The sequence below is a fragment of the Xenopus laevis genome, chromosome 2L, assembly GCF_017654675.1.
Source record: "Xenopus laevis strain J_2021 chromosome 2L, Xenopus_laevis_v10.1, whole genome shotgun sequence".
Classification (NCBI taxonomy): domain Eukaryota; kingdom Metazoa; phylum Chordata; class Amphibia; order Anura; family Pipidae; genus Xenopus; species Xenopus laevis.
Genome location: NC_054373.1, coordinates 109,371,197 through 109,395,042, shown reverse-complemented (window position 1 = coordinate 109,395,042; position 23,846 = coordinate 109,371,197). Strand labels below are relative to the sequence as shown.

Genomic DNA, 23,846 nt, shown 5'->3' with positions numbered 1-23,846 from the left:
GGTCACACCCTCATTGCACCCCCGCCTAATGGTTTTAAAAAATAGTGGTGAGCACAACTTTCCCTTGTTTGTTATAGTTATACAGAAGCAGTGACCAGCTCTATGTTGTAGCTCCCACCCCTCCCAGCTATAGTCAGGTGATCCCACTGGTGTCTAATAAAAGGGCAGCCAAGTTTGGGAGTTTTACTTTGAAAGCAGCTAGTAAGTTGCAGGTAAAACTTAGTCCCTTTGTAAAATGTATAAGCAATTGAATTCTTAATGAATCAGATGAAAATTAAGCGTAGGACTGGCCAGATATGGGATGACTTTGACGTAGTTGGCCAGCTTGAATATATTGCAATATATGGACAAACAATCCCTGTGTTGTTTAAAGGGTAAGGCATTTTTTAGTAGCAGTATGCACAAAATGTCTCTGTCTTAAATATATTGATAATGGGTTGAGTGCAGAGGACCTCTTGTAGTTGACTATATGTATTTTGTGGTCACACCCTCATTGCACCCCCGCCTAATGGTTTTAAAAAATAGTGGTGAGCACAACTTTCCCTTGTTTGTTATATATATATATATATATATATATATACATATTTATATACTTATATACATATATTATGGGATCACGTGTCGCTGCAGCAAACGCCAATGCATACATGTGGGAATACGAAAACCAACATATTTTTAAAAATGACGCGTTCAAAAGATATGGCACCTTTTATAGGCGCTATATCAATGATATTTTCTTTATATGGCTAGGACCCACTGAAAGCCTGATTGAGTTTGTGGATCATCTAAACCGACTTGACAGTCTGGTGAGGTTGAAAATGAATTTCAATGCACAAAAAGAACACTTTTTGGATCTAACCATGTATAAAAGAGAAGGGAAATTACAAACTGGCATTTACACCATACCGACCGATAGGAAAACTATACTCCATTATAGGAGCAGTCTTCCCAGACACTTGTTAGATTCCATGTCACAAATGTTACGGGTAGCCAGAATCGATAGTAAGACAAGATTTAGATGTTATGGGGGATAAGTTTATCCAAAGGGGTTACCCAAAACAATTGATAATGACAGCAAAAAATTGGGCCATGCATTTGGACCGGAATGTGTTACTGACACAAGAGAAAAAAGTGAAGAAAAGACAGACTTATGTATTTTTTTATGTAAGTCAATACAATCCTAAAAGCACACAGGTAAAGCAAATCATTATGAAATATTGGGATATGATCCGTACAGATGAGCAGTTAAAGGACAAAGTGAGTAAGAAACCAAAGTTTAGTTACTCCCGCTCAAAAAATCTAAAAGAACAATTGAGTCCATCCGACCAGAGGGACCGATATGTGACGAGAAGTGGCACAAGTTATCCCAGTCTGTGTGTGGGTGTGTTCAAATGCAAAGGTTGCATCATGTGTGGCACACTGATTTTAGGGGCACACTTTAAACACCCACACACGGGCAAACAAGTCAAGCAACGCATGACCTGCAAATCTACACTAGTGGTGTACATAATAAAATGCCCCTGCGGTTTACTTTATTGTGGCAAGACAGTGAGGCAGCAAAAGGAAAGAATAGGCATGAATCAAGCGAGCATCAGGGCAGCGTTAGACCCTGAGAGAGCTAAAAATAGAAACAAAGATGATCAAAAACAAGACATAGCCCAACAGCTGGTGGCTAAGCACTGGGCTGAAGCCAAACATAGTGCCTCTTCGTTCAGATGCATGCCAATAGAACAAATACAAGTACATCCAAGAGGAGGGAATGTAAATAAAATGCTCCTGAAAAGGGAAGCCTTTTGGATTTATGAATTAAACTGTGTTATAACAAAAGGCATGAATGGACAGGTCTATATGAGTTGTTTCTTGACTTAAATGTTTAAAATGTTTAAAATGACAAAGGACTGCCAAACGAATTAATAGAGCATTGATAGGTCTCTTACAGCTTATCTAAAGCTATTCTGTGGTTTTTACAGTGAAAGGAAGTATTGTATAAATTTTAGACACAAATTAGTTACAATTTAGTTTCTTTTTCCTTTTAGGATACTTTTGTAACATATCGATTTTAAACTAACACTGTAACACAAGCTTATAAGACATCTTGTGGACAAAATCAATTTTACAAGTACACATAATTTATACACAGTCTTATATCACTAAACTGTTTGAATTGTTTTTGCACTTGGTTTTATACACTAATTTATGATATTTATGATGTATATGAGATGAGTGTTTATGGTGAAAACACTATCTGGTTAAAAAATATTTGTATGCCTTTCAAGCAAAGATGGTCACAAGATATAAATCACTTAATTGATATATCACTTAATTGATGGATTTGAATGTTGAGCACTGATTGGAGAGTTTGAATATGCAATGTTATTTGAAATTGGTCAAAATGCTTTTGTATCATTCTTGAGAAAGGTCCTAACAAGGACCGAAACGTTGGACATTGGTACAACACAATAAATAATTGAAGTTTTACATGGGAGTGCTGGTTCCTTGAATAAATGGTTATATATACATATTTTATATATATATATATATATATATATATATATATATATATATATATATATATATATATATATATATATATATATATATATATATATATATATATATATATACACACACACACACACACACAAATATATATATATATATATATATACACACACACACATATTTATATATATATATAGATATATATAAATATATATACAGTACTGTATGTGTGTATAATGCTATTTCAAATGGTTTTAGCAGTTTTACTTGCTGTTAGCTTACACTGAATGCTCTGCCTAGTGGCAAAATGCAAGAATAAAATATATCCGATAATTAAAATAAGTCTAAACAATATAAAGAAAATAAGCAGTGAAAAGGTCTCTTACTCAAAATGTCACTTACTTTTTATCAGCTGAAGTGAATCAAGAACGAAGTCCAGGGTACGGTTTCCAAGTAACATATACTTATGGAGCATTTCTGCTACGTAACTTTTAAAGCTAACACCTGTATAAGATGTTGTAGGATTGTCTTCAATTTCATTAAATGCACTGTTTTCATCTTTATTCAAATGGAGGTTAATGAGGTCCATAGAAGCATTATTTATAGCATCTGAGTCACCGTCAAAAATCACAGCAAAGCGCACCTCCACGGCAATTCTGAATTTGAAAAAAAGTGTAACATTTACTGACAAGAACAGGTATAGGATCCGTTATCCAGAAACCCATTATCCAGAAAGCTCCAAATTACAGCAAGGCCATCTCCCATAAATGTCATTTTAACCAAATAATTCAACATTTTTAAAATTATTTCCTTCTTCTCTATAATAATAAATCAATACCTTGTACTTGAGTCTAGCGAAGATAAAATTAATCTTTATTGGAGGCAAACAATTCTATTGGGTTAATTTAATGATTTTTTTAGTAGATTTAAGGTATGGTGATCAAACTAACACAAAAAGCCCTTATCCAGAAACCCAAGATCCCAAGTATTCTGGGTATGAGTTCCCATACCTATATATAGAAATCCCCTAGTATTATTTTATTCTACTGCAGCGTGTACAGGTACCTAGCTAAATTGAGACAACAGAAATAGAGGGCACAAATTCATTGAATATGTATTGTGTCATACTGGTGGCCAAATCCAAGCACTTTCTGCAGGATCCACATATGCCATTTTCTAAAGTAGTGGGGGCAGGTGGACCTCGGTGTAGACCTGGTCAAGTTCTCATCACACATCCATTAGCATTTCTGTATATAGCAAAGATCAGTCAATCATTTTTCCATATATATTGTATATATTGTGTATATTTATATGAAAGCTCATGTGTGTCAGTGCAACTAAAATCTTCACACTACAGGAAATCATACCGTAATTAAGTTATTCTATTTTTCACAATTTATAAGAATGCCAGTTATGGCTTGACATATTTTAGTGAACATGTTACAGATTCTTTAAATATAGAAATATTTACCTGTCATCCAGTAAGGAAGGACTAAAAAGCAAAAGAGAAACTTTATTTTACTGTATCCAAAGAATAAGACATAGGTGTCATAACAGAACTACTGAGATACAGGTCTATTAAGTCAATGCAAAAACAGATGATCAAAAATGATATATCAATTATATTTATTCAAATGTTGACTTATGGATTCATACGATAATGAAGTGCTCAACCCCTGTGTTCCGTCTCGTCAGACCAGGTGCTTAGTGGTCAATTACCCTCTCTGCCATGGGTTGAAATCATATATTCAGTCCATACGACCATAGCACACTGACAAACAGGTTTCTGTTGCGTTTCAAGTGTTTTATTGGCTCATTACAGTAGAAAAAGGCAACGTTTCGGGCCGCACAGGGCCCTTTATCAAGAATACATTCAATGACTCAGCCCTGAGCAAGGCTCAGGGCGTGGTTTATAAAGGGCAACTGATTAGAAAACACAAAACACATGAGTGTAACAAGAAGGGAGGAGACCAGGGAGTAGACAAACTGGAAACATAACAAGATACAGGATCACTATAACAGGATCAGGACCAACACCAAGATTCATGGCAAAAATGTTTGTGAAACTGCAGCAAACCATGAAAAAACACAATAGCAAAACACCAATGTATTTAACACAAACATGTATTGTAACATGTATTCAAAAGTCCCCAATGTATTTAACACAAAAAAAAACACACTTTGAAAAACAGTTACCATGGAAAAAGGGACCATGAAAACTCACCATAGACTCCAATATATCTTGGGCAGAAAAAGTCGCCACAAAAGAAAAACACCAACTGAATTCAGTGCATTTCACTAATTTTCACCTGAACAGATTCACTCATCACAGGATAGTGCTTCAGTAGTGGCAGTAGCCACTGAGTGACACTGCCCACAGTTAATCAGTCTTTAATCCTCATAAATCTCCAAATCATCTCAATTAATTAGGGACCCCAACCGCCTACAATTTAGACTACAACTAGCATTCATGTTATTTTTACTCTTCCATTAACACTTAAATTATCAAAAGTGAGTCTATGAAACAAAAGCACTCATTAACAGAGTTTTTTTAAACAGAAGAAAAATAACAGTTTAAAATCTCTGCTTTTCCCTGCAATCAACCAATTTACCTCCATCCTATGAAAAGGGTAACCCTTTATGGCTTCGTTTTTTAATATTTTAAAGATAATTTGGGATTACTTTTACTCTTTAGTAATTTAGCAGCCATTAGTCTTTATATTAAACAGATAAATATAAACAGAAAAGTTTTTTTTTAACACTACATGCTTTAGATCATAGACACCACAGCAATGGCACTCCAGTTACAGGGACCACAAGTTGCCAGGCTAACAAAACAGGGACTGCCACGCAAAGAGTAAACAATATTCCAATCTGAAATTGCAGTTATGGGGTTTACTTGACAATACCTTAATTCTTGAACAAACATTGTTTTGTATCCTGGCAGAACTTCAAACATATTTTGCACCTGAAAAAAATAGTCTTATAAATTAAACAATATATGACTTTAGGAAAATGTATGTCAATACCAGTCCAACATTGAAATTAAAATTGGTTGTGTCTAGCCCTTCATTTTTGCCTAATGATGTATTGTTTCATACCAAATTAAATATGAAATTAACATATGAAAAAACCTTTCAGTCCAAGTGTTTAATATATATTTACACCAGAGAAGAATGCAGAGAAGAATGCAGAGCAGTAGTTCAACCCAAAAAGCTGCCATCAACTAATAACTGGGTCAGGGGGAGGATGAGGAGCGAGCCTTTAAAAGTGTAAGGCAGATTGAGATGCATGAGATGAGCTGTGGACAGTTGAGACTTTCTGAGTTGATAGAGGTGTAAAGGAGGACCAGCAACATATCAAAGGAAGCACTGTGCCACATAATGTTGGTCCCACTGAAAATGTACAGTTCCAGGGCCTTTAAGCCATTAAATTCCCCTGTAATATTGTATTAAACAGAGCAAAGCAGTATGATTTTATTTAGATAACAGTTGGCTGACCGTAGCAGACCAGATACCAAAAACACTGCCAAAAATCAGGGACTCTGCTTGTATAGGATAAAAATAGATCAATAATTTTAATTTGTTTGTAGTTGGTGCTTTAATAATGTGATTTGCTACAAAACCAATTGTTTTATTACTGCTCATATTTTTGTCAAATCAAATTGAAATATAACATTGATACTATCAGAGAAGTAAAAATGTTATGTTAACCTTACTTGATCAATAAAATTTTCTGAAAGCTTGTGGTGTGCAGAAGAAAATTTGTCACTTAGTTCTGTGTTGTATGATTCAGTGGGAAGAATGATACTCATCTCTACCATCTTTTCTACCACTGGAATTAATGGCTTCTCTGTCATCAGGATTATTTCATTGTTCATCTGAAAAAACATACAAATTATATAGACTTGTGAAGAAATATATACTTTTTTATTTTATGTTTTATATTATTATTATTATTATTATTATTATTATATGTTTTGTTACATTTTTATTAATTATAAATATACATATTTATAGAAAGAAAAAAAGTAATAAAAATTCAGTTTTAGAAAGATTATATAGTTATTACCTAGTGTGGTAAGAAGAGAGAAATTCATAAAGATACCAACAGTGCAATACTCAGGGGCGTAACTATAGAGGAAGCAGACCCTGCGGTTGCAGGGGGGCCCAGGAGTGTAGGGGGCCCAGTGAGACCCTAATTAATTAGCAATTTTAATATATCTTGGTAAAATAGGCCAACTTATAAATATTTTGGGGCCCTAAATTGAATTTGCTATGGGGCCCAGTAACAACTAGTTACGCCACTGGCAATACTAATAGCTACCTGGACCAGATGCAACATCCATATACAATTATACATGGTGAGTATCAGGCACTCCCTGGTTTAGAACCAGGGGCCTGAAGTACAGTATACTGGCTGCTGCACCTTTAGGTTGAGCTACAGGACACAATGCAATTTAGGCCTGGCAGTTTACATTTTTCCCTCTGCCTCTGTATTTCCTTCATTAGTCCTCTGCAGAGACCAAGCAGTCTGAGCTCATAGGTTCCTGTCCTGTCAGTTCCGGCCCTGCCCTTGTCACCTTATTCTGGCTCCCTGGTATTGACCTTGGCCTGTTACATGGGCTTTAATTATCTGCAGCCTGCCATGACCCACTGCCTGTCTCACAGAATTTGTTTCCTGCCTTCCCAGACCACTGCCTGTATTTTACTTCTGTCTACTCCCTTATATATTGTTGAGGTCTGTGTTTTTCAGTTATACTTGGGTCCGTTTACTAAAGTGCGGTATATTTGACTTCAAGTTTCCGCATGTTATCTCTGAGAATATTTTTCCAACAGAATATTCGCAGCGACCACGTTTACTAAACAGCGATGCAGTCAGAAGTCATTGCGATCACTTGCGGTAACTACATTAATGAACCAGCTAACTTTGGCGTTAATTTTAGCGAGTTGTGAATTTTCTGGCGACAAATTACGTTTTTGCGAATATTTATGCAATAAAATAGTCTTGTTTTATGGTGGTTATTATGCCAATTTTTACTGTGACATTTATGGCCAGAAATGCATCTTCTAAACTCATAAACTTTACTGACTGATGATTATACCATCCAACAACATTACCAGAGTAACACCAATCAAACATTTATGCATCATATAAACCCTTCTGCCAATAGAATCATTTGAACAAGAAATCATGCCAGTCAATCTCTTTGCTTCATATAAATGCACAGTTTAATGTAGCCAATCACAATGAAACCAAAAAAAAGTGTAGAAGCTGACAAATCATTGGACTGTGATGCCCACTGCCAATAATACGCCTCTGAGCTGAAATTGCTGCAGATAGAAGCAGAAGCCAAAACATCCTGTCAGCAATAGCTACAGATCTCTCTCCTGTCAGCAAAGAATGATGGGGTAAAAAAAAAAATATTATGGAATATTTCCTGCCCCTTGAGAATTTTCTGGCGAAAAAATACTTTTACACCACTACATAGGCGGCGGTAAAATTTTGCAAATATTCTTGCGTAAATTTTGTCTTTTGCACATTTCACTGTTTCTTAAACCAGGTGTTAATGTGTACGTATCGTTATTTTCAGCATATATGTGTAAGGACCATCTGGGATTTGAACACTTGGGACTGGGGTTGCTGGACTTTAAGTGCACAGTCCGTGCACTTACCAAGTGAGCCACTGGAGGCTCTTGGTGTTGGTCCTGATCCTGTTATAGTGATCCTGTATCTTGTTATGTTTCCAGTTTGTCTACTCCCTGGTCTCCTCCCTTCTTGTTACACTCATGTGTTTTGTGTTTTCTAATCAGTTGCCCTTTATAAACCACGCCCTGAGCCTTGCTCAGGGCTGAGTCATTGAATGTATTCTGTCTGTTCCTGACCTAAACCTTGAATCTGTTTGAATCTGTATCTGTTTGAATCTGTATCTGTTTGGTTTTGTTCCTGAATCTGTTCCTGGATATTCCAAGTTCCAAGTCCTGAATCTTGTTCCTGTGTTTTTGTTCCGGCTTTTCATTGCCTGCCTGGTAAAGACTTTATTTTTGACCTGTTCCTGTTTTGCTTCAGTTTCATTAAACCCTGTATATTTCAACATGCCTGCTTCAAGTATTTGTGGCTTTTTCCCTGGGCTTCCACCACACGCAAGTGTGAATTTAACTCCTGTTGCAGCGGTTTCCCGCTGTGAACGTTACAGAATGACTCAGCCAAACTGCAGGAAGCCTTTGGGTAAGCCCTCCATGCCTTCAAGTCCCGTTGTTGAACTGCAACTCCCTTGGGATGGGGAAGGTGAGGCCAAAGGTCAGGATACCACCGCTCCGCTGACCACTGAGATGCAAATCTCTACCCCCTTCTTTGCCTAGAGGTACGTGAGAGGAAGCAGGACTATATTATTCAAAGTCTTCATTTTCTTTCTGACAAGCTAGATGCAGTTCAGCAAAACTCTGCTTCAGTTCCTATGTCTGCTCCATGCTTGCAGTCTGCTTCAGTTCCTGTTTCAGCTCCATGCTTGCAGTCTGCTTCAGTACCTGTATCTGCTCCATGCTTGCAGTCTGCTTCAGTTCCTGTTTCAGCTCCATGCTTGCAGTCTGCTTCAGTACCTGTATCTGCTCCATGCTTGCAGTCTGCTTCAGTTCCTGTGTCCGCTCCAGAGGGGTTTTCATTGCCGCTGCTCACAGCTCCAGAGGGGCCTATCCTGCAGCAACGGCTACCCACAGCTCAAGAGGGACCTATCTTGAAGCAACCACTGCTTACGGCTTCCCAGCCAGTCCGTGCTCCAGTGATGGCTTCCCAGCCAGTCCGTGCCCCAGTGATGGCTTCCCAGCCAGTCCGTGCTCCAGTGATGGCTTCCCAGCCAGTCCGTGCTCCAGTGATGGCTTCCCAGCCAGTCCGTGCCCCAGTGATGGCTACCCAGCCAGTCCGTGCTCCAGTGATGGCTTCCCAGCCAGTCCGAGCTCCTGTGATGGCTTCCCAGCCAGTCCGAGCTCCTGTGCCCGCAGCACAGCCGGTTCCGAGCTCCTGTGCCCGCAGCCCAGCCGGTTCCGAGCTCCTTTGCCCGCAGCCCAGCCGGTTCCTGCTCCTGTGCCCGCAGCCCAGCCGGTTCCTGCTCCTGTGCCCGCAGCCCAGCCGGTTCCTGCTCCTGTGCCCGCAGCCCAGCCGGTTCCTGCTCCTGTGCCCGCAGCCCAGCCGGTTCCTGCTCCTGTGCCCGCAGCCCAGCCGGTTCCTGCTCCTGTGCCCGCAGCCCAGCCGGTTCCTGCTCCTGTGCACGCAGCCCATACCTACTTTTTATAACATGCTTGGCCATTCTGCCTCTGTCAAAGGCTGCCACCACATGATTATTTACATTACAACCATCTTCTCAGTATAAATCCAGCAATCCAATAAGTGCCCTTGTCTTGTTTAAGGAATGATGTCATCAACCAACCCCATACTCATAAATAATGTACAAGCATTGGACATATAAAGAAAGTAGGCCTCTTGCTGCTGTTAACTGGTCAATAATATTTCATGGCAGTTAACTACTCTAACATGAGATTATAAGTTAATTGTGCTGTTTTTTCTGTTATATCTAAAAAAGCTGCATATAATACAGTGGTTAAAAAGGTTACATTTATATTAAAGAACATACATTTTCCTCAGGCAGTAGCTCAAATGAGTCTGTAGGGGTATCAATTTCCACTGATATTTCATATGAAAGTGGCACATTGGCAGCTGCATCTAGAAGTAAATGAAATAAATAGATTATAAAGGAACTTCATGCAGTACATTGGTTTTAATCACAGTGTTTCCAAAAATAGTCTGAAAAGATAAAGCTGACAAGAAGTAAAGAATGAAAAAATAAACAGGTTAGAGCATTAACCATACAAATACCTCGAAATGCTGTTGTTTCATGTGCTGAAGGCAATGGTGTCGCTTCTGAGCTACAAGACATTAAAAACAATAAGATATAAATCAAAATGTACTGAATTTCACTTTCACAAATTCAGAACAAAACAAAATGGAAGCCATAGAGAAGCTTTAGTAACTTAAAGCTTTTTGTTTGAGACGGCCCAATAAATACATACAAGTATGGAATCTACTATGGTAAATGCTTGGGATATGGGGTTATGCAGGGATCTTTGCATAAAATGGATTACCTAGGCTTGTGGCTAAAAAATTACTTCTATAGAATGTTATTTTAACAAAGACACCATAAGGTAGATATTATCAATTTTTGAAACTGTGGTTTTATGTTATTAGAAAAAATCAAGACAAAAATAGTATCTTGAATATATTTTCAAACAGATGGGGATATACTTGAAGCATTCAAGCAAGTTTTTAAGATTTTTTTTAGATTTGAAATATTATTACCATTGGTCTTCAGGTCCTGCACAACAGTGGAGCATGTTACAGTTGTACCACTGGTCCCCATCTACGGCCTCACTGATTCCCTGCCTACTTCGATAATGAGCCTTCTAGAATATCATAAACGGCATTATAGGTTCTAAACTGCCAGAAAACCAAACCCGCATGCACTAGCCCCTATAATAAGTGTGACTTTCTATATTGGTAAACATATTCATAGGGCACAATAATTAATGCTCTAATTATTTATGAATTTGTAGAAAATGTTTACAAAAAAATACTATAAATAGTATATTTTTCTTTAAACTAGAATCTAAACTTCAGATATATCAGAAATATGGCTAGTTGTGCAGCATTTTATCCATTATATAATGCATATTAAACACATGAGCTACAATATAGTGAATTGCTGGAAAGTAAGGGACTTATAGAATATAATGGTAGACAACAAACAAAAAAAAACATTGATATTGGAGTACTGACAGCTCATATAGTGATTTAACACAGATTTCATGAGTCATGAGTGGTTTATGTATATTATGAAGATGATTTACTTTGTGGTTGGAGTTTTACATACATACTTGCAGACAAAAGCCACCTAGAGTTTTCTTAGAAGAAAACAAATTTGTATCTTCTGATGTACATTAACAGATGCAGCTAATGCTATCTATTACATTATTAGTAATAGGCAAGGGGAGGCAAAATAAAAAATAGTCTTATTACCTAGAAGCAGACTAGCATTACATGAGCATGGAATCAGCTTCTCCAAGCAAGGCAGTCCTTACCTGCACAGGTGAAACCATGGAGCAATGTCTTTGCTGAACATCGTTCAAAATAAGACAAAAAGGTATAGCTGAAGATGCATCATGTGTTCATGGTAATTACAAATTCTTGACTTTACCAATCTATGTTTTAGCTCAGCTGCTTTTATGGGAGGCTATTCTCACTGTACACCAAAGCAAGTCCATTTAGTTCATTTTGGGAAGTCCCCTGTTAGCAAGCACTTGCTACAAAGCTGACTAAAGGTCTACCTCAATTTCAGTACAGAATATAGAAAACTATTTGCAAAATATCATTTCATAAAGTAGTGTAGTGCTCTTAAATTTAAATTTATTACCACCAGCTTATTCTATTTATCATTTGAGACTAGCATCAGTGCATGTGGGTCGGTGGGAGGTAAATATATGGAGCATATGTGTTCCACACTGAAATAGATAATTAGCTTAGAATACTTCTACTAAAATGGAAATTTCTGAATACACAAATATAATATTATTATTTTGTTCCCTCAAATTTGTCAAAATAAATTTTAAAATATTAAAATGAATGTATATTCCAGCTACAGGAATAAGCTGTTTCTAATTCTTAATTCCTCTTTTCCTTCTTTTCTTACCTAACACTGGTTACTCTGTGGAGTGTTTTTCAATCAATCTACTTAGAATTGAAAATTTACCAATCACTGAATTAATTTTTGGTGTGTAGGAGATTTTTGGCCTATGATTAAGTAAAAAGGCTAAAATAAAGAGAATTTATTTATATATTTATATAAATATTAAGAGAAATATGATATGATCCCAAGTTAAATAGCTTAATCAGTACAATTTGGTCATCCACGTGTGTAACCATATACAACACTATAGTAATAAAGCCTGTTGGCCTAATTCAAGTGATATTTGATACTAGGGTTGCCACTTGTGCGGTTTTGACCCAGAGAGCCTGGTTTTTTGAAGGGCTGTCTGGGTCAAATTGCCTGCCCGGCAGCAGGATTCCCTATGACTGAAGCTGCAATAAGTCAATCGGCGATCACCGCATCATAACCCCTGATGTTGTGACCCCAACCCCATAACATCATGGTCCTGTCCCCTGCCCAGAGTTAGACTGCCAAAATGTTGAAACCCTATCTGATACAAAAAAAGATCTACACACTTTTGAATCCATTTTTTTGCAGCTGCAGTTGTTAATGAGCCCTTGGATCTTGTGCTTACACATCCATTTTAAAACTAAATATACACCAAAAGATTTATAAATTAGGATATATAAAAAACATAAAGATAGACTGTAAAAACAAACAGAATATTTGTGAACCAGAATCCTTTAGCAAACTTATTTATGTAGGTAAATTTAAAGTAAGTATGTAGTGACTTACCCACAGGACCACCCATTGCATGACCTTTATAAAGACACAGATATGGTCAGAGATGAGAGAAAAGTTGTTAAAAATTCATGTTTGTATAACTAGCCTCAGTATTCTTACTACGTATCACTTTTAAGAGATCACAGATTAACCCTTTTCACTAGTGTTGCTAACTAATTAAGGATTTAAGGGGATTATTTATCAAAGGTCAAATTTAGATCGTATGTGAGCTTTTTTAGACTTAAAATAAACTCACCACTCAGATGGTTTCTATTTTAAGAAAAAACCCGAATGTAAAAAAACTCAAATTGTGAATCCATGGTTAACATTCTGATAACTCAAATTGATCGTGTTTTTCGGCAGAAAAAAAAATTAATCACTCGAATTGATCTAATTTTCAATCGAAATCTGCCAAAAAACTCAAACATCATAAAGGCAAATCGTTCAAAGGACCTTTGCCATTGACTTCTACATGACTTTGACAGGTTTTAGATGGTATATTTTCAGATTTAAGCTATTTCCAGAGTTGGGGTATAATAAATCTCGAAAACTTTACATGGAAGAAACAACTCGACCATTAATAAATCTGCCCCTTAATGTAACATATGATTGTGATAAGTTTACCAGATCGTGTGAAAATAGTTAATGCATATAGAAAATTCAGAAGGGCTGCACCGATTTAAGTGAAATGCATGCACCATTTCTAGCAACTTGCATTTCTTAGAGGTTTCCGTAATTTTTCAAAGGATTGAGTAAAGTTAGACCATGCTAAATTATGCTATGTTTCACCTGATAGATAGTAAGACAATTTTAAAATGGCAACCAGATTCGGAAGCAGCAATAGAAATAATATATGAGATTTCAGTGATATCCCATATGATGCAAAAACATTGTGCAAGGACTAATGAAAAAGATTATGTACTAGGTCACTGTTTGATGAGAAGAAAATCCAATGATATCTACGATGGAAAGTATGTATTTTTAAAACATGAACTTACCCACTGGATGCGTGTTTAGTTATTGACAGTTTCTGCAAGAAAATATATTATTGAAATTGAAAATTTTGCAAAGCAAATTAAGCTTTAAATCACAAATTTATGTTGTTATTAAGAAGTGTTTTTTTTATATAACAGCACACATTTTTAATGCCTGAAATAGAATTGCAACAAATGAAGATTTTAGGAAGGGTTCATTTTAGAAGGACAAGTAATTAAAAAAATTACATAGGGTTCCAACATAAACTTAAATAGAGGTAAGCCAAATACATGTAAACTGTACCATAGTTGTGTCACATGAAATTCAATAGAGTACAAAGGAAAAAAGCTTTCTGTAGCTGTACACAGCATAGCCATCTATTTGATAGATGGCAACACTGTGGTTTATTATAATGTGTTTATAGAAACAATGCATTTATTGTGAAGCATGTTGATATACAGTATTTATAGTTTTATGTGTGTATTAAGAGTCGTTTCATGATAAAAGATATTAGTTTGGAATAATACTCCAATTTCATACATAAATAATTTTATGCCCCATCTGATTTAGGTTCAGTTTTAGCTCTGAAGTACAATTATGTACCTTAGTGACTAACTGATGATGTTCTTGAGACATACTAAATTTGGCTCCAATGTCGAATGCTGTCATCGTGCCCTCTTCACATAATTTCATCCATTGTTGGTATTCTGTTTGATTGGGCAGACGGTCCCAGAATATCTTGAACACCTCCCAGATCGTTTCTTGGCATACTAGACATAAACAACACAAAAACAAACAGACTGCTGACTGGAAGAAATTATTAGCATATGTCTACTTTTTACAGAGATACATCTCCAGTTTTTTGTGTCTGCTAAAATGTATACACTATTAACAATCTAAATCTAGGACAAGAATTTGAACTGGTAAATAGTTACAATATAGGTCTCATAAATGTCTATAAATATCTATCACAGAATAATTTGGCTCACTGGGTAGCACTTATGCCTTACAGAATTGGGGTCCTGAGTTCAATCCCAGGTTACTGCCACCTTTTACAGCACAGTGATTTTACTTGTTTGTGTTGATACCTATATGCTGTATGATTTACCAAAACCATGCACATATTCTGGTGCACATTCCCAGATTGCATACATGCAAAACAAAGTGAGGAAATACCACAGTATTCATGGTTCAAAGATTCTGTGCTCTGTCTACCATCAACAAAATAGTGCGGCTTTCATTTACAGAATCATTGTATTGTGCTATAATTATGGTTATAGTGTTCTCACAGTACTACACTCTACCAGTGCAAGAGCATACCAGACCCTTCCACAACCGGTACAGGCCAACAAATGGCCCCTGATATGGGACAATGCAAAACGGATGGTCACATGTGTCCGCCAAAGGGAACAGATATATAAAGTATTGACCTGCTGGTACTATACGCCTGAAAGGCTACACAAGATATTCCCGCAACATTCACCTTTGTGCTGGAGGAATTGTGAACTCGAGGGACTATGCTGCACACTTTTTGGGATTGCCCAATAATTCAACCACTATAGACTGAAGTGGCAAATCTTTTAAACCAGCTGCTGCAGCGACCAATACCAATGGACCCCATAATCCTGCTTCTAGGCAAACCTCTACCCAAATTGCATAAATGTGTACAAGCTTTGGTCAACCAGATCTTAACAGCCACCCGTTTAGCAATATCGTCTAAATGGAAGAACACCACACCACCAACCTTCACCGAAATACTTAACAGAATAAATGCAAACAGGACTTCTGAAATGGGCACAGCACAAATAACCAATAAAATGGAACAGTACACAAAGATCTGGGGCATATGGATATTGAGAGGCTTGGCTACCAACACCCCACAGGATCCCCACCCTCCACCTGTCCACTAAACTTGTGAAGTAAAGCATTAAAAGGTGACACCTTTTCAACGAATAGTTGTGTGCAGGTTACCACTATAACTCAATCTTCAATCTTTGTTGCAGGCTACTCAGCATTTAATTACCCTATGGTTCCTTAATTATCATTTGACTCTATTCTTACTGTAATTTTATCTTTATGCAATACTAAATACAATTGTTGTTTGAACAAATGGAAAAGCTGTTGCATTGATGTATGACTAATGTGAAGCAGATAAAGAATAAGTTACAAAAAATAAAAGTAGATTAATCTACATTTGAGACTAATAAAGACTGGAAATTATTCGAAATAGTCATTGAAACATGGTTGACATTGCAGAAGTCGTTATTCACAGGCAATGAAAAGGAATACTGTATACACTACTGTCAGTGCCAGGCAAAGTTTGTCAGTTGCCTCAGGCAACCCAGCTGGCCGTTGGTAACTACAGTCCCCGTCGCAGCTGTGCGTAACAGAGGTCAACCGAGGATGCGCGTGCGTTACCGTGCTTAACCGAGGACGCGCATGCGTTATCGTACGTAACCGAGGGGGCGCGTGCGTGGTTGTGCGCAAAGCACTTGACTTCACAGAGCGCACCCACTTTTCAACTTGGTAACAATTGCCGTACTAGGGGTAGACTGCAAATAAGGTAAGTGCCTGGCGCCCCCAAGCTTTGCGCCTCAGGCACATGCCTCTTGTGCCTACCCCTAGTTCCGGCCCTGACTATTGTAAAGTATGGGGATATTAGACACCTCTACGGAGTTCCATAATTAATGACACAGGGTGACAGGCTTTTATCCAGACAACCCATGAATGCCACTGATTCCATAAAAGAACAGTGTATTTGCAGAAGATGTACAAAGAAAATGGAGCTCATTCTTTGTTATAGCTCAGTGTAGTGCGCAATGAGTTTGAGAAAACCATCTCATGCAAATGAAAAACAAGTTAGTAACATATGCAACCTTGATTGAAGTAATTTGCCTCCCAGTGTACCAGGCTGTTAAAGGTTAAGAAGCTCTAGCTCAGGCAGGGTAGCAGTAGGGTAAGTACAAGTTCAACCAAGGTTAGACAGTAAGGTAGATAATTGATTCCCAGCAGTTTCTGGTCTGTTCCTAGATCTGGGCATTAATTAGTAGAGCTGTCAGAGAAAAAGCACTAATTACTTTAACTCAGCAGATAAAAAGGATTAATGATGTGACAAAAAGAAGTCAGACTCTCTCTTAATCATCAGCTCCATTGTCTGTATCCAGTGTTTCACTTTGAGCTAAACTGATTAATGATGGCTAGAAATGTGCAGAGTTAATGAATATCTATGTAAAGAGATAAATAATATGTACAGTAATTGCTATAAAAAAGGATAACAATAATATGCAATAAAACAATGTAAAAACTGACCCACGGCCTAGAAACCTATTGATCAAAACTAGCTGACTAACTTCCTATTCCATTTTTATGTCTATCGTGACTTCTAGTGGCACCAAAAGTATGATAACATTTTGTAAATTGTAAATTACTTTTTATGTGTATAGGTTCTTGCTGATGCATATGAAGACATAATCATGTACAGGGTCGTGAAAGGTGCAAGATGTTTAGCAGTGTTACAGACTTAAATTCTGCCAGAAACCCCTATCTTGAGGTCCAACTGAAAATAATAGGTATCAAACAGACTTTACTTCTAGGCACAGAAACCAATCATTGACCATTTGTCAGTTTGACAATGGATACTAGTCGCAGTAGACATCTTGCCAGCAGGTGCACCACCAAGAGAAAATGCCACGGCATTTAAAACCAACTTTTGTTTTTACAATACTATGGTAACATATGGAGCATGAGCCCCACTGACAGTTTCGTGAAACATTTTGGAGCCCCCATTATTTCATATCAGTTATACAGATTTACAGTAAGAAAACATTGTTGTATTAGACATTCAGCAATAGTTACACAGGACAGCATTAAAAGCATTCACCACAAATTAAGGTATATATGAGAGTAAGAGACCATATATGCATCTCCCCAAATCTAACTGCAACTGGTCTTCACGTTAATCCCCATATTGCTCCTGGAGACAGCTCTACCGCTGTGGCCTTCAACAACTGGTATCAGATGCCCAAGACAGGCCTTAACAATTATTGCAAATACTTTCAATAGTCTCTTCTGAACAATGAAATAGGACACGTTAATGCTACTGGAATATCATTTAAATGTCAAAAAGCATTCTTAATGTAATTTTGTCCCTGCTGTTCTGCTTAGTCAATAAAAGGTTTTAAGACACACACCATTATTAGCGGTCTGTTTTTGCATTCAGACACTAAAACATGCAGGAGATTATGCTAGACACGATAAGGAAAGTTTAATCTGGCTAATTTGACTGTAGTGTCTATTTATGAAGTAATGAGTCAATTGAAGAAGGACCTCATTTTCTCCTACTTACAAAGGGTTCATCGTCATGTCAGGGACTATGATGCATGTGAGTAAGTATTTGCACATGCGTTTCTGCACGATACACTAACACAAGCATGCACGTGTACTACTGTATGTTTCTGCAATTTAAGCAGAGAAGTAAAAAACTAATTAGTAGTAAAAGACATCCAGTATAATATAAAATAAGGTATGTAATGTGTCAAGGCTGGCCCATTCAAATGTCTTATCATTATCCCCTATTGTACTAACATATTCCACATCAGTCCTATGGAGTTTACGATCTAAGGACTCTATCACATTCACAGTCAATTAACCTGCCTGTATGTTTTTTAATATTTAGAATTTTGTGTGTATTGATGATGGTTGTAATTTGCTTTAAATGAGTTAAGGCATTCTATATACCCCACATTATCTGCACAATGTTTCCAAAAAGACTTCTGGATAATATGACTGTGAAAAGTGTTGTTTAAGGGCACTGGCTGCAGACACTGGCAATCTTATAAGGCAATGCACTATGCAGCATTGACACACCACTGCTGTTCTAAAGGGGGTTTAAAGACAAGGTTAATTTGATGCACTGTTTAACCTTTTGCTGAGGGCTTCTTTAACCTTGATATGATGGATATTGCCAGACAATAAGTAGTATGGCACAGATCGAAGAAAAATTGGGTAATGTAAAAGTTAGCACAGAAGACTCAGGTTAATTTATATTGCTCCTTAAATGAACTGGATGAGTTTCAGCCCATATGTTATTTTATTTTACACCTGATCTGTGTCCACCACTAACAGAAAGCTGCCCTTGCCTTGGGTTCCAAAGCTCCACGGTCTTGCTCTGGACCTCCTGTAGTACTGTAGTAAGAGCTGCAGGTCTCATAAAGGAGAACTAAAGCCTAACTAAAGAAGTAGGCTAGAAATGGTGTACATTATGTTTTTGGCTTCTGTACCAACCCAAGGCAACCACAGCCCTTTAGCCTCCAAATATGCCTCAGTCGCTCCTCATCTTCTTTTCTGTTGATTCACTGCACATTCTCTGTGCTGTTGTCACTTACTGAGCTTAGGGACCAACTCACAATACAGAATAGAAATGTCACAATATAAGGCTGATTAGTACTTAATACAGGTAATTACTATATGTCAGCTCCGAAACCAATGCAATTAGCATCAGAATTTAATAATCAGCCCTGTAGCATCAGCTGATATTACAGACAAACCTCATTTTATGCCTGTAAATTTGCAACAACCCCTAAGCTTAGTTTCTCAAAAGCTACTCAGAGCACACTTAGCATGTGAGTATTACAGACACTTTCCAAGATGGTGAACTCTTGTGACAAGTTTGAAGTGCTGGATCATTGTTGCTATTGAAAAGCTGAAACTTTAGGCTGGTACAATAAGTTCAGTGTGAAATACATCAAAAGCCTGAACACAACTGCATCACCCATGAAGTAGGCATAAATTGCTTCTTTTCCCATCCAGCTAAACAGGGCCATCAGAATTCACAGAGAATTTATAGCAATACCCAGTAGATAATTAGTATCTGGCTGGCACCTACTCTTTAAGCTGTGACATGATTTATCGTGCCAGTTAGATTAGCAATGTTCTGTTCTAACACACAAGCATAGATTTTTGCACTGTTCTATATTTGTTTCCTAAGACCAAGGTTATAAGTGTTACGTAACTCATGGCCTGCTGTTTAGCACTCTTATTAATCACCTTCAAATCCTGCTCCTTTCATTAATGACAATGTCAGCTGTTTAACCAGCTTAGTTCAGGGATATACTATAGTCTTAAAGAAAACCTGGCAGGGGCTTATGGTTGTCTGGTAACTTCAGAAATTTAATGGGTTAATTTGCATAAAGCAAAACCATATCCCATACTATAGATACTGATTAAGAATGATCAGGTTTTTCTACAAATCAGTATTATGTCTTCAAATTAATTAATTACTTTGTAATATTTGGGGTTCATATGTATTAGGCCATGATTGTTCTGTAATAGGCCAGAAGTACTGATGTGACACTTACATATCCTCTCCCACATTTCCATAGGGGATAATAATATAATCTTGGTTTTGTGTATGTGTTTTGGGAAGCCTTATGATTTCAAATTAAGAAGCCCTCTGTAAAAATGTAGAATTTAGAATGATCTACACCACCCCTCAAAAAACTACCTGCCTTTCTTACATTTACAGAATTCTTATACGGTATATTCCTTTAATTAATTTTCTATACAAATGAAATAAAGTGATTTTAAATCTTTTCTGGAATCAAGTCTACTACAGTACATGTAGTTGTTGTAACAAATAGTTTTGTCTACAGCCATTAGGCAGTAGTCTTTGTGACTAATATACAGTAAAAAATTTTAGCTTTATTTTTTGCTAAATTACATGTATAGGATCTTTTGTATGGAAACCTATTAACCAGAATGCTCAGAATAGCAGACATGATATTTTTCTTAGTTCTAAATTTAAGTAAAAAACTTTTTTTTGATGGACTGCTCTTTTCTCTGTAATAATAAATCAGTACCTTATACTTGATAACTAGCCTAGTGTTCATGCTTTCTATGTGTCCATGCTTTCTATGTGTATGTGTAAACTACAAGCAGGTCCTTTTCTCTATTAAAGCAAGTCATCTGAGAAAATGCTGCTGTCCTGCAAAGATAGCCAATCAATACTAGTATTTTGATACAAAAATAAAACCTACAATTTACTAACATATGAGCTAACTTGTACAAGGGCAGTTGCTAATAGCAATCAATCCGGTGTTTATCTGACATGTAGCACACTGTTCAAAATGAATTGAGGCAATTTTTCAACAGTTCTTGTAAATTAACCCTAATCTGTATTATTTAGAGTCTTGTTATCACTACCTAGTATTTTAAAGTTCTAGTGGATACAAGGATTTCATATGGCAATTTGGGCAAATTAAACCTCATTTAGTCCTCCTAGATTTAAGCAAGGAAAATCCTAAAATGCATCAACTGTTGCACAGCTTTTTATAAGGCAACTTACCTGCAGCATATTTGCATTCTACTAGAGTTGCAGTGTCTTTCAATGTCATGGACCCTTGCAGTTAGTGGGGTGGGCTGCGTACTAACATTAAATTTATGGATATTTTTTATTCTAAAAAATCCCATCCTCTTCCATTTAAGTCTTTGCATGAGGCATAAGAAGGGAAGACAATAATAAAAATGACAGACTGGAATGGAAAATTGAGAAATTTTTAATCCATTTCTTTTAACTAATAATAACAGAACCAAAACATAACTGGAATCAGATGAATGAACAAATTTGCTCCAGGTATAGTGTGGGTGTGGCAATAAGTCACACAGATAGTCAGACCAACAATTTAAATACTGGCAGGGTGGAAATGTAATGTTTTGGTAAATGGAAAAAAGTCTTAAAAGACTTTGGGGCAAATTCACTAAAGCACGAATCGGCGACGGCTAGCGCAAATTAGCCAGCGTGACATCATTTAGTTACTTCGCCAATTTACTAATGGGCGCTGGTGTAAAATTCGCTAGCGAAGTGGACCTACTCTACCGCTACTTCGCACCCTTACGCCAGGCGAAGTTGCCGCTATGGCGAAGGGATGTAACTACACTAATTGACTAACTTGCGCATTTTACTGAACGTTACCTCTTGCGCCAGACTTGCCTGCACCACCTCAGACCAGGCGAAGTGCAATAGAGTAGATAGGGATTGCTTCAAAAAAAAGTTTAAATTTTTTCTCAGTCCCAAAAAACGCTGCCGTCTTTTACTTTTTTAAGGGTGATAGGCTGAAAAAGATCGTAAATCTTTTTGGGGGTACCCTCCTTCCCCCCTACATATCCTTACATATGGCACCTAAACTATACAGTGGGCACTGTATGAAGCTTTCCCAGGCTTGTGTAGTGTAAAGTATTTGCTGCTACATATACGTCCATTGTGCTTTAACTTGGCGGCGTACACAAATTAGGAATCGCTAACGTAACTTCGCTTTGCGTGACGAATTAACAGTAGCTCAACTTCGCTACTTTCGCCTCCCTGAGAGCAACTTCGGATTTTAGTGAATTAGCGGCGTCCTGGCGAAACTTCGCCTGGCGAAGTGCGGCAAAGCCTGCGCTAGCGCGACTCTGCAGGTTAGTGAATTTGCCTCTTTGTCTGCAAGATTTTAAAAAGGAGAACAATGTCACTTTTTTCAATCTAGTTGCCTCTTACCGTTAGAGTTTAAAGAGATACTGTTAGTTTCTTCATTTGACATGCATTGAAATATGTTTGTCTTACCCCTTAGTTTAAAAAATTTCATATGGTTTGCCAGGGCCTGGTCGATGGTTTCTTCTGGGCATACTTTGACTCCATTTGGAAATAAAATGGATCTTTTTCTCCTCCTGAGGAAACTTCTGTAGAGTTGATGTGCTGCACTGGCTGAAGGGGACTTTTGTTCTTCAAGCAATGAGCCACTTCCAGCTTCTGTCCCAAGTAACTCTGTAATTTCCTTTTGTGAGAGATTTTCCATTGATGTGCTGAGTTCTGGAACAAAACAAATTGAAATTTTTGTTTTATCATTCTTTATTGTTGTAGCACTGACACACTCATGGGGAGCTTTACAGAGATTAACCTTGAAAATGCTTGTAATATGAGTATGTGCTGTGGTCAAACTATATGCATATGCAAAGCCCAAAAAAACGTCATGGCAGTTGTTATTTCATCCATACTAGAGGTAAAATGTTGTTGTTCTACAACTTACAGGGCAGCTGCTTTGAAGTTAAACCTGCTCCCTTTTCTAGCCAAATAATTCTCAAAACCCAATTGATAACAATACGATTTAGTTATGCAATTGTATTAACATATAATAATCAAATTTTGCTTAAAAACTTGATAAATTACAGGAGCTTTTTATACACAATATTATTATTATTAACATGTATTTATATAGCGCCAACATATTGCGTAGCACTGTAATACTGATTACTTCCTTTTTCTGCCTATAATAATTCTCATTTTCCATTCTGTCAAATTATTTTAAAAGGCCACTTAAACCCATAAAAAACATATGGTAAGACATTTGAAAAAATTATCTGTCAAATGGCAGATACGCGTGTATTGTTGGCGTAAGCTTCTTTCCAGCACGTGTGCTCAGCTACAAGGAAGCAGTGGTGGAATCTAAAAGTAAACTTCTTTGCTGAAATATATTAAAGGAAGAAGATCCTGGCATACAGATAAGAGCAAACACAAGACATATTTTTAGCTGTCTGTATGCATTTTATCAGAAGTGGTAAGTTCTCAGATAGCACAGGATTTATACTGTAGGACATACCTAAATGATTTAAGCTGGCCATGGATGCAAAGATCCAATCATTCGAATCCTCGAACGATTGGACTTCCCCATCTCCCGACCTGCCACTAACCATTCAGATCAAATAAAGTAGTTAAAAGAACAGATCAGCCGATGTTCTGCCCCTGACAGCAATCGTACAAAAATTACGTCCGACAAAGCTGGTGACAGTCTCCCACTGAAAATCGTACGATCTGCAATACATGCAGAGAAATTATCGGCAGCCGACAGAAATCTTTTAACCT

General features: G+C 37.2%; 1 protein-coding gene across 2 annotated transcripts in view; it reads right to left on the bottom strand.

Annotated features, from left to right (window-relative positions):
- LOC108708376 (interphotoreceptor matrix proteoglycan 2) overlaps positions 1–23,846 on the bottom strand; it is a 61,920-nt gene that overhangs the window by 29,854 nt on the left and 8,220 nt on the right. Inside the window, exons 2-11 of one of the 2 annotated variants that reach the window (XM_041582305.1) lie at positions 22,551–22,796; positions 14,558–14,724; positions 13,978–14,009; positions 12,992–13,015; positions 10,372–10,421; positions 10,130–10,218; positions 6,221–6,382; positions 5,412–5,470; positions 3,974–3,994; positions 2,905–3,158 (exon numbers count right to left, since the gene is read on the bottom strand). In XM_041582305.1, coding sequence (XP_041438239.1) covers positions 2,905–3,158; positions 3,974–3,994; positions 5,412–5,470; positions 6,221–6,382; positions 10,130–10,218; positions 10,372–10,421; positions 12,992–13,015; positions 13,978–14,009; positions 14,558–14,724; positions 22,551–22,796 — 1,104 coding nt within the window. Of the gene's footprint in view, positions 1–2,904; positions 3,159–3,973; positions 3,995–5,411; positions 5,471–6,220; positions 6,383–10,129; positions 10,219–10,371; positions 10,422–12,991; positions 13,016–13,977; positions 14,010–14,557; positions 14,725–16,255; positions 16,356–22,550; positions 22,797–23,846 lie in introns of those variants that run through there. The other variant, XM_018247022.2, reaches the window with a different exon arrangement.